This window comes from Onychomys torridus, chromosome 3 (assembly GCF_903995425.1).
Source record: "Onychomys torridus chromosome 3, mOncTor1.1, whole genome shotgun sequence".
NCBI lineage: Eukaryota > Metazoa > Chordata > Mammalia > Rodentia > Cricetidae > Onychomys > Onychomys torridus.
In genome coordinates, this window is record NC_050445.1 from 33503533 (window position 1) to 33517270 (window position 13738).

The window sequence follows — 13738 nt, forward strand, 5'->3', positions numbered from 1 at the left end:
TGTTTCTTTGCTTAGTGGCATGCCAGTGAACTTGAAAATCTGCATGCTGTTTTGTTAATTATGTTTTTAATTGAGTCACTTCGCCTGAATGAGCAAAGTCACCAGCTATTAGAAGTGTTGCCTGAACACAGTAGTTTGTAAAGCTGCACTGATTGTTTTAGAATAACATGAAAGCAGGATAACACTCCTGACAGTAATCCTTTCCGTGTGTAGCTGAGGTTACATAGTTTGGGACACGCTCTTTTATTGAGCTGGGCTGTGTGAGTACAGAGCCTGGTTTTCAACCAACTTAAGACATTTATTCATTACTTGTTACTACTAGGGGTTCTTACATCCAGATAATGAATGATTCAGCTTGTCAATACTTTCCTTTGCTTTTTAATGCCCCAAATAAGAAAGGTCATTCCAATTTCCCACACTGAGACATTGCCAAGAATATCAAACTATATTTTTAAAGTCACAAACACTTGATTTTTTAGAGCTCTTTTGTATCTCACAAAGGATATCAGTTTTAGTCATTGCTGCAGTCTCCTTTGGCTAGTTTATTCTCTGCTGTGTGCTGCTGTCTACTTTACATGACTGAATACCTTGCAAATGCCACCTCTAAACACTGGTTTTATGGCCTTTCTGCCTCAAGTTCCCTCATTTCCCTTCTTCTTCCAAAATAAATATGTAAGTAAACAAGTACATTGATAACTAATACATGTCCCAACTGTCTAGCACCCTCCATCCTATCAAGCAATGTGACTACATGGATCTGTGTACTCAGAGAGGACTGTACATTTACCACAGGGAGCATCACACTCATTCAATTCTCCTTTCTCCCCACCTTGCAGGACTACTTTGGAGAAATGTGTCTCACATTCACTGTTCATATCTCACATAGCACACACCCACTTCATATGGAGGCCATGAGAACTTGGGAATAATTGCTCATGAACATGTCCTAAACTGTCACATTCTCTAGCAGGTGCAATTCTGCCATTGAAATGGTTCATCTGAGAGTTTCCTGTTTTTAGGATATAGGTCATATAAAATTAAATGAATGCACTATTTTATCAGTCTAGTTGATATGTACATAATTGCAGCAGGCATGGACTGTTGGGCTCATTTCTATGCATGTGTTTTGGGCTCAGACATGGGTTACTTTTTTTTTTTTTTAAAGACTTAGTGTTTGACTATGTAAGTCCAAGAGTAATTGAAGACTTAGCAATATCACAAGTCAGGTATGTGGCTTTATGAGATGATATGACTCCAAGGAAATGGTCAGATCTTTTTACAACAGACCAGTGTGAAGTTAATAAAAATCTGGGAAGAAAAGAGAACAAAGAATAAGGAAAAACACAATCCAAACTATAAAAATCTCTGTTAGGAACAAATTCTCATATGTAAAATAGGAAGCAACAAAATCACTATCGTTTAGTAAATTTGTAAAGTATAGAGATAAAAGAAAGGTGTTGTAGTTGTTAAACAGATCTTCAACTTAGAATAATCCAGTCCCAACAAGATTCCCAAGTACAGTGGGGGAAATGGGCTTTTTTTTTTTTTTAAGTCCAGGTTCTTTGGCCTTTAAAAAAGGCAAAATATATCTAACGTAAGATATATTTTAGCTCTGCTGGCAGAAAAATGTTGTCCTCTACATATTCCCTGGGATGTGTTCTTATATGTCTGCATACTCCCACCTCCAGACTTCAGTGTGACTTCTATGGCCAGCATGTGTTATAATTCTACAAAGCCTGGCCTCTGGATATAGACATATAATTAACAAACAAGAATAAGGCTTTAGTATAGCCAAAAAGTTCATTTCTGTACTATAGGAAAACAAATCCAGGTGAAGTACTGTAGGAAAACAAATCCAGGTAAGGAAACATGTGTGTGTGTGTGTGTGTGTGTGTGTGTGTGTGTGTGTGTGTGTGTGTGTGTTTGTGTGTGTGTTGCTTTAGATGCATGATCAATTGCCACAGTGGATAGCAGGTTGTTTTTCCACATTATTTATTTTACTTATAAGTTACATTTTGTTTGCCTAAATGTGTTTCTTTCTAAATTGAATGGTCATGAGAGCTTACAGCACTTTCTTTCCAGTTTTTCCTGTTTTATTTCACAGAATTTATAACACTTGACTATGGCATTCAGGGGTTGTTTGTGGTCAGAGTTTCTAGATTGGGCATGGACCAGTGTGCTCCAAAGAGAAAGAACATAAGATGACCTTGGCAAAGGCTTCAGAGAGGGTAAAATTGTTGGACCCAACCATCCAAGTTGATCAAATTTAGCCTAGTAGAGAGATTTGGGGAAGAATTTCTTATTACATGGAACAGCACAAACACACACATAGGCTGATTAAAATATTTCAGGGTTAAAGAAGTATAATACTTCTTTGGGCTAAAGATACATAGGTTGATAAGGGGAGAGAGGATAACCTGAGAGGGGAGCTTAAGAGAGAAAAAAACTTTTGAGCTGGCCTGGGAAGGCTTCAGGGGAGGACAACTTAAAAGAAAATCAGAGAGGTAGGAGGATGATTCAGGAGACAGGAAAGGATTGTGCATTGCCATCCTGGCCAGGAAATATTCCATGTCCATTACAGGAGAACTCTGCTGGCAGAGTCAATTAAACACAAACTAGTAAGAGAACTGCAGTGTAACACAGAAGAATAGAGAGAAGAAATATAATGTGGCTGCTGTGTGCTAAGTGTTGTGTGACACTGTCTCTGGGGAGACATGAACAAATGTCTGCTGACCCAGATAGAAAACCAACAACAGATCCAAGTAAGAATACTAGCAATGCTAACTTGGTGAACCAGTTAGTCTTACTTGGGATTACATATAGGAATATGGGTGAGCTGTTACTAACAGGAGCAAAAACTGATTCAGTGACAGCTGAATAGTCAAAAACCTTCCCTCACGAAAATGGGAAACCTGTACTGCATTACACAACCTTGCAGGCAGCTCAACAGGCTTGAGAGTGTCAAGTTATTTAGGTTAGTCCGAGCCTCTTCTGAGCAACTTGGCTGATTTGCCTCATCAAGGCAGCTCAGCTTGTCAGAAAGCTCTGCTGATCTCTGTCTCTTTCAGGTGGCTTGGCTGGTCTCACTCACAGTGTGTCTTAGCAGTCCTTACTGCTTATAATGACTTGATGAGGGTGGAGCCTAGTGTGTCTTGTCAGTTTCAGGGACTTCCTGAAACCTCTGAATGGTTTACTTTCTGAGCTTAAGGATAAGCTCTGCATAATAGACTATTTCTCTGCATAATAGACTATTTCTCCTCCCTTTCATACAGCAGGTCTCAACCTGTGGGTCATGAGTCCTTTGCAGGATCACATATCAGATATCCTGTGCATTAGATATTTACATTACTATTCATAATATCAGCAAAATTACAGTTATGAAACAGCAGCAAAATAATTTTATGATTTGGGATCACCACAGCATGAGGAACTGTATTAAAAGGTCACAGCATTAGGAAGCTTGAGAACCACTGCTCTACACTCTTAATTGTTCCTCTACCTAATTACAGTAAACATTAAAATGCTCATAAAATAAAATTCTAAAAACTTAAAATTAAATTTCTAATTTGCTTTGATTATATAAGTCAAAGCAGTAAAGAAATAATGCAGATAATTTGAGCCATTTGACTAGTTTTATCCATCACATAATTAACAAACACATCTAAGTACCAGTTACATTATAAAGGACATATCAAATATACTCATTTCTCTAGAGTTCTTGTTGTAGTCAACTTGTTTTCCCTTCCTTATTATTGCATGCTTCTGTGTACTTAGAGCTAAATTTGACTAAGACAGCAATTATCAAGAAACTTACACACTTTGTAAAGACCGATAGGGGCCAGAGCTGAAAGGCTACATGTTTTTAGTCGAAATGGATTTCTTCATATATTACCAAGCCATAACACATGAGAGAAATCCCTGGGGTATTTTGTCTAAATAAGTACATGGCTGTCCTTATTTTTTTCTTTAGAAAGGTAAATATTACTTAAATGTATAATATGTTTGGTTGTTTGAATTTTGAACTGTTAAGTCTTTTATGTTTGATTAGTTGTCTTAGTGAACTAACAAGTAGATGATGTTAAACTTAGGGAAACTTATTCAGAGATTCCAGTAGAGTCAGAACAAGTCATTCTGGGAAGGTTTCTGTATCTGTTGCTGATTTTAAGCTGAACAGAGGAATACTGAATTTAACTCAATGTATATTTACCAAAATCCAGAATGTGGGGTATATTGACTAAATGGTTTATATTTTGTCAGAATGTAAAAAGCAAGAACTGGAAGTCAGAGGATGGCTATTATGCATGTTAAAAGCAAGTTAAAAAGCATTCAGATTTTTTAATTAGGTAAATCTAAAACATTTAAATAAAGCCCTCAAACAATACAAGGAAAGAATTTCTCTGTGAATTACTTGTTGAGGGATGAGCTGTAATTGGGACAAGGGACATGCTAAGTCCTTTGATGAGCCTGAAAACTGCTCTGTTTTTATAAAAATTTACTCAGTCTGTGTTTTTGCATGATTTTCAATGTCTTATGTTTCATTTTTACAATTTACAAGATTAAAAAAATACTATTTCCTAAGAGTTAAAGTAAGTAGATCACAAAATATCTAGTATATTCTAGTTGTGAATGGATACAGATGCATCTCTAGTTGCTTGCTGATCATTTTTACTTACAATACACTTCTGGAGAGAACAGTGGTTGTTTCCAGCCCAGCATCAATGTGTTGTATATCCTGTGGTCCAGATGGCTAAGATATTATTTTAGCTTAGATGTTCACTCTTCTGTTTTAAATTATATTTCTGTGACTTTCTCCAGATCAAAGTTTTAGGAGCAACTTCTAAGCACTGGGTCTCTCTTTGTCTTAGCCAAATAAAAAATGGAAAAGAAATGCTTTTCCATGTGGAAGGGCATAGTATTGTAAACTGAGGGGATTTTCCTTACTTCACACCCGTGGAATTGCACTGACATCATCACTAATTTTCAACTCTGGGCTCAGGACTCAAAGGATACATCATGAGCTGTTTCAAAAAGTAAAGGGAGAATGAATTTGTGTCCTGTGAAGGCTGAAGGAGACTTTAGCTTATTTTAATTAAATCATTTCTCTGTCTTGTGACATTTTTGCTTTGATAGAATACAAAAAATGCCAAGTTTGATGTTTGTTATATTTTTTCAGTAAAAAAGGACATTTTTGTATTAGTCAGAGTTTTGAACACTGTGAAAAAACAGTCAAAATAGTTTAAAGAAGGAAGCATTTCTATTACTCACAGTTTTGAATATTTTAGTGTGTGTTGGCTGACTTCATTTTTGGGGGGCCAAGGTGATACAGAATATTGGGGGAGCATGTCTGTCTGTTCATCTCACTGAGGTGGGGAAACAGAGAGAAGTAACAGAAAGGGGGTGGGGTGAGATACAGCCTTCAAGGACATGTCCTGCTGACCGACTATCTCAACATGGCTTCACCTTCTACAGCTCCACTGTCTCGTAGTACTCTACTCATGTTTGTACACATCCATGGATTGAATCATGGATAGAGACAGACTCCTTCTAACAGTCCACTACTTCCTCAAAGCCCTAGAGGTCTTGCTAGATTTGGGGACCATGCTTCTAATTCGCAAAGTACACATTATACACAAACCACAGAGCTGTGGAGGTGAGCATTATCTCTCTGTCTATAGCTTCTATGAGAAGTGTCTCCAGCAGTTAACTTGTTATCGGGCCCTACAACCTACTCCCGATCTTTTGATATGAAAACCTATTCAATTAATTGTGACATTCCAAGTTTGTTCAAAGACAAAAATAAAATCAGTGGTGGAATTGAAGTTTGAATAATAAATTCTGCCTCCAGATACTGTATTAGTCTTTCTAAATAGGGCAAGCAGTTTTCAGTATCCTTGTCTATATTTACATCAGATGCTGCAATTTTCAAAATCTTAGACTCCACTACACCGCTTTAGGGAGGAGGAGTTCCCTGCTTTCTAATCAGCCCTGTCTCTAAGGAGGCTGAAGTGTAACACGTGAATGCTTTTCTCTAGTGAGTTCCTTTATTTGTCATCGGGTTTCAGGCTTCATTGAGATAACTCAACAGTATATACTATGCCCCAGCATCCACTTAGGGTAGTCTCCAATTTGTTAAACCTAGTGAATTACGGCTGTCAGGTCAAAGACAATAACGACGGCAGAAGGTGGGAAGACATAAAGAAGTTTCTCAAAAGAACTCAGCCAATTTAGTAAGTTTTATCCTCTTGTTTCTTTTTCTCAGTGTGAAAAATAATTAGCTGCTTCCCTAATTGCTGTGTGTGTGTGAGGGGGGCTTGTTCTTATTTCTGTGTTCATCTGGTACCCAGCATGTTGGAGAACAAGCAAAGTGAAGCTATGTGCACGGAAAGGTTTTGCTTTTATTTGATGCTGAGACTAAATAGTCAACTATTCAGATACAACATGCAAGCTGCTATCTGCACATATACTAATTACCACATATTTATTGCCAGGAAGTTAACTCTGAGTGTTTTTTTGTTTGTTTGTTTGTTTTTTGGTTTTTTTTTAGCACTCAAATAGTATTAAATACTGTTTGGTACACGGGTAATTTTATTCATTCTGTTTTTTTGTCTCTTCTTTTAAACCTTTATTCTTTTTATATTCCCATAAAAACTGAGATATTAAGATATTGGTTTAATCAGAATGACTTCTGACCTCTTCATTGACCACATTTATTAAGACTGGGGGATCATCACCCCATTGCTTGGTCAGGAAGTTTTCTTCAGGGTTGTGCTTTCTCAGTGGGAATGTTCAGATTCTCACAATAATCTATGTCACAACAATATAGTTAAAGTAATTTACAGGTAATTTTTACATATGAAAGCAAAATCTAAGTTGAAATCCATGTTGAAAAGTCCTAGATGAAAGAGTTAATTTGCCTTTTATGAATTCTCAAAAGTTTTACCAAAGTTCTTAGGCACTGAAAAAGGTGCTTAGGCAGCCTTTGGGGAAAGCAAGTACTCTGATTCACTTTATGCCTAATCATTTTAAATGGTATGTGAATGTCCTAGGAAAAAGTACATCATATAGGTACACAGGAGGCTTCATCTCTGAGAACTCTGACAAGCTTGCAAATCAACTAGTCTAGGCTGGCTTTCTACATCTCCTCACAAGATGAGGACTCACTTCAGATTTGCTAGGGACATTTTAAGAATGCAGCATTAGGAAAGACAAAGCTGCCAATCCTGGTTTGTAGATGGGGATAGAAATGGTGCATGTATAGCAAAGCAGGGTTCATGTTTTAAGGGCTTAGTGACTATAAAGTGAATTTTAGTTTGTAGTCAAAATATGCTTATTCATACTATCAAATCTAGTCATTGATAGCAAAACAAAATACTACTCTAATAATTGACAATTCTAATGTCATGGAAATTGTTATAAGCTTGGTAACCATGGTATCCTTTTTTAGATATTTATGAATTAGAAAACCAAGCTACAGAATAGAGTGATCACCAACACACACATGTACACACACACACACACACACACACACACACACACACACACACACACATGTACACACACACACACATTATACACATACACACACAGGAGTGTGCACACACAAAAGTAGTCTTATTATTCACTAAGGTGATTGTAAAATCATTAAAAACTAGTTCACTGCCAGTTTTGGAAAAACAAAAACAACCCCACTAATAATAACAAAAGATTACTTGTACACTTTTACGTGATCTACACAACACTATTAACACAGCTGATGGAGGTAAATGACTATCAAGTAAGTTTGTAGTCAATGGCTTCCTTGGGGGTGTTTAGGCAAGGCAAACATCTTGGCAGAGAGATATCACAAGTATCTTTAAATAAAGCAGGGATCATTTTAGTGTTATCTAGGGATTTTTATTTATGTCTCATGAGAAGCATTTTGACTTCTGAGCAAGTATAATCACCATTCCCCAGATCTGAGGATGTAGTGGTTCTAGAATACAGTCAGTTTATAAATTGTTAGTATTATACCATGCCAGCTCTATTTCTGTGTAATAATGGGATGATACTATGTTTGAGTGAACTTGGATAGATAAGAATCAGAGACACTGCTCACTGGCAAATGAACCTAAACATAAAAAACAGTCAGTACATGTTACTGTACACCATCACTTGTCATGGCCATACCAAAGAGTCCTGTGACTGCAATGCCATGAATGTTTTCAGGAACTTCCAAGCATCCTGAAGATGAATGTAGTTGTCATTACCAAGTGATGCAAGCAACAAGATTGGTTGTAGGAATTTGCTTGAAATTCCCTTGCTTTCACAACCCCAGAGGCATACATAACAAATGTCTGTGAAGTTTGATAGGAAGAAAGGTTGAATATTGTCAATGACCATGTAACTTATTGCTTTTTGCAGCTGTTGGGCAGAAATGATAAAATTCTACTTGCAGTAATCGATACAATTTTCATAAAATCCAGTGTTCCAGAAGCTTCTTATAGGGTGCTTCATCATAGAGTTGAATCTTTGTTCCAACTTAGGTTGAAATCACCTTCTTCTCTTTCTCTTTACTCCCAGAAATGTCATCCCAACAGAACCAGGAGCAACGTCGAAAATTTGCAGCTGCCTTCTTGGCATTCATTTTCATCTTGGCAGCTGTGGACATTGCTGAGGCTGGGAAGAAAGAGAAGCCAGGTAAGCAGTTCAGTCATAGAGAGATGCTTCCTTAGATGGTACCCAAACAGCCCAGCTACCTGCTTCTAGTTCCTCCCACCATTTCTAACTTCCTTTTAATGACTAGTCATGAGTGGGCTGTGGTTTTGAGGATCTCTTTTAGTCTGTGACCTATACCACATTTCTGTGATGGCTTTTATCTACAGAACAAAATCAGACCATCGATTTTCAATGAAATTGTTAATCTGGTCACTATTACTTCTAATAGACATTTCCTCCTCATTTTTCTTTTGTTTTTTGTTTTGTTTTGTTTTGTTTGTTTGTTTGTTTTTGTGTTTCGACACAGGGTTTCCCTGTGTAGCTTTGTGCCTTTCCTGGAACTCACTTTGTAGGCCAGGCTGGCCTTGAACTCACAGAGATCCGCTTGCCTCTGCCTCCCAAGTGCTGGGATTAAGGGAGTGCTCCACAACCACTGCCTGGCTCTTCCTCATTTTTCAAGCTTTTTATAAGCTATGTAGATTTTTTATTTTTATGAAAAATATTTCCTTCTTTTTATAAAATTTCATATACAAATCTCCAGATTCCATGTGGTACATGTATGTGTGTTAGTTAGCTGTTTGTTGCTGCATTCACACACCTGAGGAGTGAACTTAAGAAGAAGACAGCTTTATTTCACTTAGGGTTCCAGAGGTGTAAGGCCATCACAGCTTCTATGGCAGAACAGCTCACATCGTGGTGGTCAGGAAGCAGGCAGAGAGTCAATGCCTTCACTCAGAAATATTTGTTTCTAAAAGGAAACGTTAGTGATTCACTTAAAACAGTCTCTGTCACACACATGATTTAGTAGCATTCGTTCTATTCCCCACCTCCATGTTTTCTTTCTCTCTCCTCTTCACCATGCATTGACTTGATCATTGAGCAGACATCTGGCATATTCCTATTGTCTTCCTGGACAATGCAGGTAGAGATAAAAGTCATAGACTCCACAATCGACATGCTGAGGAGTGAACTTAGCCATATCTGGAAGTTCAGGATGGTCCTGGATGGTGAATGCTTTTGCTTCCTTCCTTGCAGAAAAAAAGGTGAAGAAATCTGACTGTGGAGAATGGCAGTGGAGTGTGTGTGTGCCCACCAGCGGCGACTGTGGACTGGGCACCCGGGAGGGCACACGCACCGGCGCTGAGTGCAAGCAAACCATGAAGACGCAGAGATGTAAGATCCCTTGCAACTGGAAGAAGCAGTTTGGAGGTCAGTCTCATCCTGTGTCCTATTGCTTTCATCCACTATATGAAATACTTTTAGAATATTTATATCGTTCATTTTTAAGGCCAATTCATGTTTATATTCAATTAAATAAGTGTAATTTCTTAGACACAAGGTGACCAGAGAGCTTGCCTCTGAGATTCAGCACTAGTGATATCAGGGGCTGGATTTTTATTGTCTTTTTTTTTTTTTCTTGCACATTATAAGGTATTTAGCAACATTCTTATTATCTAATTTTTAAAACCATAATACAATCTGCTCTACCAGCCAGGAAAGCTGGCCAAATGTCATTTGGTAGTCAAAACTGGTTGTAGTTAAGCATCATTGCATATACAGGCATAGAGTATGCATTGGTGCCCTCCCAACAATCTTTCTGTTCCATCTGCTCCTCCACTTCACTTTCTAGGTTCCCCTTTTCTTCTTCTTCTTCTTCTTCTTCTTCTTCTTCTTCTTCTTCTTCTTCTTCTTCTTCTTCTTCTTCTCCTCCTCCTCCTCCTCCTCCTCCTCCTCCTCCTCCTTCTTCTTCTTCATGTCCCTTGCTATTACTCTTTCTTTTGACTCCTTTCCATCCTCCAGCTATGTTTATAGATTCACTCACTGACTCTACCAGGCATGGCCACAGCCCATGTTCATAGACTTTTGTCTCACTAACTCTAGTCAGTTCCATGCTATCCTGATATATCTACTTGAGACAAGTTCTCTCAACACTTCCAACTTTAATTTAATATTCAGCAATTTCATCCTTAACCCATTAATCAACATTTCTATCTTTAACCATATACATTCATCTACATGCATGTGTGTGTTTTTTATTGTGTAATGTTGTTCATGTGCATTTATGTGATTGTGAGTGCATATATCTTCAGGTCACATGTGTGTGGATACCAGAGGTTGGTTGATCTCTCTCTCTCTCTCTCTGTTGCTCTCCTCTTCATTTTCTGAGGCTGGGTCTCATGTTGAATCTGGAACCCAGTGATTCTACTAGTCAAGGTAGCCAGCTTGCTACAGGGATCCCTGTCTCTGATTCCAGAATACTAGAATTACCGTGGGTTACCACATCTGCCCAGCTTTTTATGTGGGTTCTGGTCACCCTGATCCTCACAGGTATCTGAGGCAAGCCCTTTATCCACAGAGTCATCTCCATAATGCTCCCGTCCCAGTTCAAAAATCCCAAATGGCTTTTTCTTCTACATCACACACTTGGTCTTTTTCCTGACCACCATGGGGCATAATGACCACAGTGCCCTACTTGTGCCATACAGAGACACTAAACATGAGCAAAGATGGAGAATGAATATGAGCACATGTAGTCTTGACTTCCTCTGTCACTTTGGAGTACATTTTTATGAATGGCAGTAACTGCCATAATGTCAATAGAGTTTATATAAATTAGACTTTGAATAGTATGGGGCACTGTTAAGACTCACTTGTAAAAAGTTTGTGGGATATATCTTAAAAGACTCATGTCTTGAACATCTATATAAATCTCAAAAAAATCAATACAGAATTCAAACAAACAAACAACCCTAACTATCCAGGAAGACAGTAAATATCAGCAGACATGTTTTCTGAGGAGAATATATAGTAATGAATAGACACCTGGAAAGATATTCAATTCCTCTGTCTCATTAAGGGAAGAGAGATTGAAACCCTGGTGACATATTACTGTGTGCCCATCAGAATGACCGAAATAAAAACATTATGATATTGAATGCTAGTGAAGATGCAGAGATGCTAGCTCATGTATTTACTGTCAGCAGAAATATAAAATGGCATAGCCATACTAAAAAAGAATACTGCTTTTCAGAGGGGTTGCTTGTTGCATGTTTGTATGAAATTAAACATGAGTTGAGCTTACCATGTAACTCAGGAGTTTCTTGGGCTTTTTTTTTCCTCAGAGAAAATAGAATTTTTTCACAAAACCCCTTATATGAATATATAGTATTTACATATGTATATATTTTAGCCAAAATATAGAAGCAATCCAGGCATCTTTAAGCTGGTGAATGGATAAATAAACTTTGATATATTTATATCATTTTTTTACTTAGTTGTATAAAAGCATACACTATTGATTGACACAACTTGAGCTGATTGCCAGAAATTTATGCTAAGTAAAGAAAGAGCCAGTCTCAGAGCCAGAGAGATGGCTCAGTTGTTAGGAGCAAATGTGTTTGCAGTGGACTTGGGTTTGGTTCCTACCACCCCCATATAGTAACTCACAACCATCAGTTATTCCAGTTCAAGAGGATAATACACCGTCTTCTAAATTCTGCAGGCAGCAGAGTAGCCATTCATAAAATTTATATAGCTTAAAAATCTCGTTTATAGAATGAAATGAGCTGGAGAAAAGATTTGTGGTTGTAAGGAATTTAAGAGGCTGTGACTATACAGAAGATGACAGTGGGTCCCTTGCACTGGGGTTGTATGTACATTGATGGTGCTGATCACATGCATTTACACTGATGGAATTATACATGTTCATGTACATAAGACTGATGAAATTGGAATGCATCAATTTTCACCCAGGTCCACCATCATTCAAGATGCCAAACCTGGGGGAAATTGGGTGAAGAGGTACGGAATGTCCCTTTGTTATTTCTTATAACTGCATAAGAATGTACAATGGCTTAAATACAAACAGTTAACATCAAAATTGTGCCCTTATTATCACCATAATAAGCTATCTAAATAAATTTTCTTTCATCCTATTATGCTTTTTAGCTGAATGCAAATACCAGTTCCAGGCTTGGGGAGAATGTGACCTGAATACTGCCTTGAAGACCAGGACTGGAAGTCTGAAGCGAGCTCTTCACAATGCTGACTGCCAGAAGACAGTCACCATCTCCAAGCCCTGTGGCAAACTCACCAAGCCCAAGCCTCAAGGTAAGAAGCTGTCACTCTGACAGCATTAATAGACTGGGAGACTCAGGCGAAAGCCAATTATTCCAGGAGAGAATGTTAAATAGTTATTGTAGGACAGGGAGTTAAGAATGCCCACTTGCAAGCTCCACAGCATACTTTCTGTAGGTGGTCTCTGACTTCAGATTGAAGTTCTCTGCACCTTGGGGATTAAGAACTAAACAGGAATACAGCCTCAGCAAAACATGCTAGTTAAGATGGCTGTTGCACGGATACATCTGTCTCAAAATTCAAATTGGACAAGATAAATAAACTTATAGAACTCATAATGCAGAAAATATAAATCAAACCTCTCTCAGAGTATCTATAATACAATTTTCACAGGATCAGGAAAGATATGCTATTTATTCCTTTCCTCTGCTACATGAGATGATAGGCTTTATTTTAGAGCCTTTACATGCTTGAAGTGTTTCAGTTTTCCAAGCCCATTCATCACAGAATTTTAAAACTATGCAGAGTGCTTGTTCCCAGAATGCCAGGTTCTGCATTCATGCTGAAGATGGTAAAGCAGGTAGTCATGGTTTCATGCAGGTGGGAAGCCAGCTGGAGGAAGCCAAAGAGTTGGTAAATCCTTCCATTTCATGGGTAGAGGGATTGAATTCTGTCTACTCCAAATCTATATTTTCAAGTCTTACCCACCTCCAGTATCTCAGAATGTGACTATATCTAGGAGCATGGATTTTCAAGAGGTAACTAAGTTCAAATGAGGTCATAGGACTAGGACCTAATTTGATATGGTCGATGCTCTTATAAGAGGAGATTAGAAAACAGACACACACAGAGGGAGAGCCATGTGAGGACACAGGGGGAGAAGTGCCAGCCACAGAGAGAAGTCCCACTGGAAATCAGGTCAGTACAACACTTTGATCTTAGACTTACAGTCCCCAGAATGGTGAGA

The 13738-nt window shown here is 38.1% G+C and overlaps 1 protein-coding gene across 1 annotated transcript in view; it reads left to right on the forward strand.

Annotated features, from left to right (window-relative positions):
* The window catches only part of Ptn (pleiotrophin), an 85884-nt gene that overhangs the window by 56621 nt on the left and 15525 nt on the right, over window positions 1–13738 (forward strand). The window contains exons 2-4 of the mRNA XM_036182614.1: window positions 8560–8676; window positions 9730–9903; window positions 12643–12804. Coding sequence (XP_036038507.1) covers window positions 8562–8676; window positions 9730–9903; window positions 12643–12804 — 451 coding nt within the window. The 5' untranslated portion in view covers window positions 8560–8561. The remainder of the gene's footprint in view (window positions 1–8559; window positions 8677–9729; window positions 9904–12642; window positions 12805–13738) is intronic.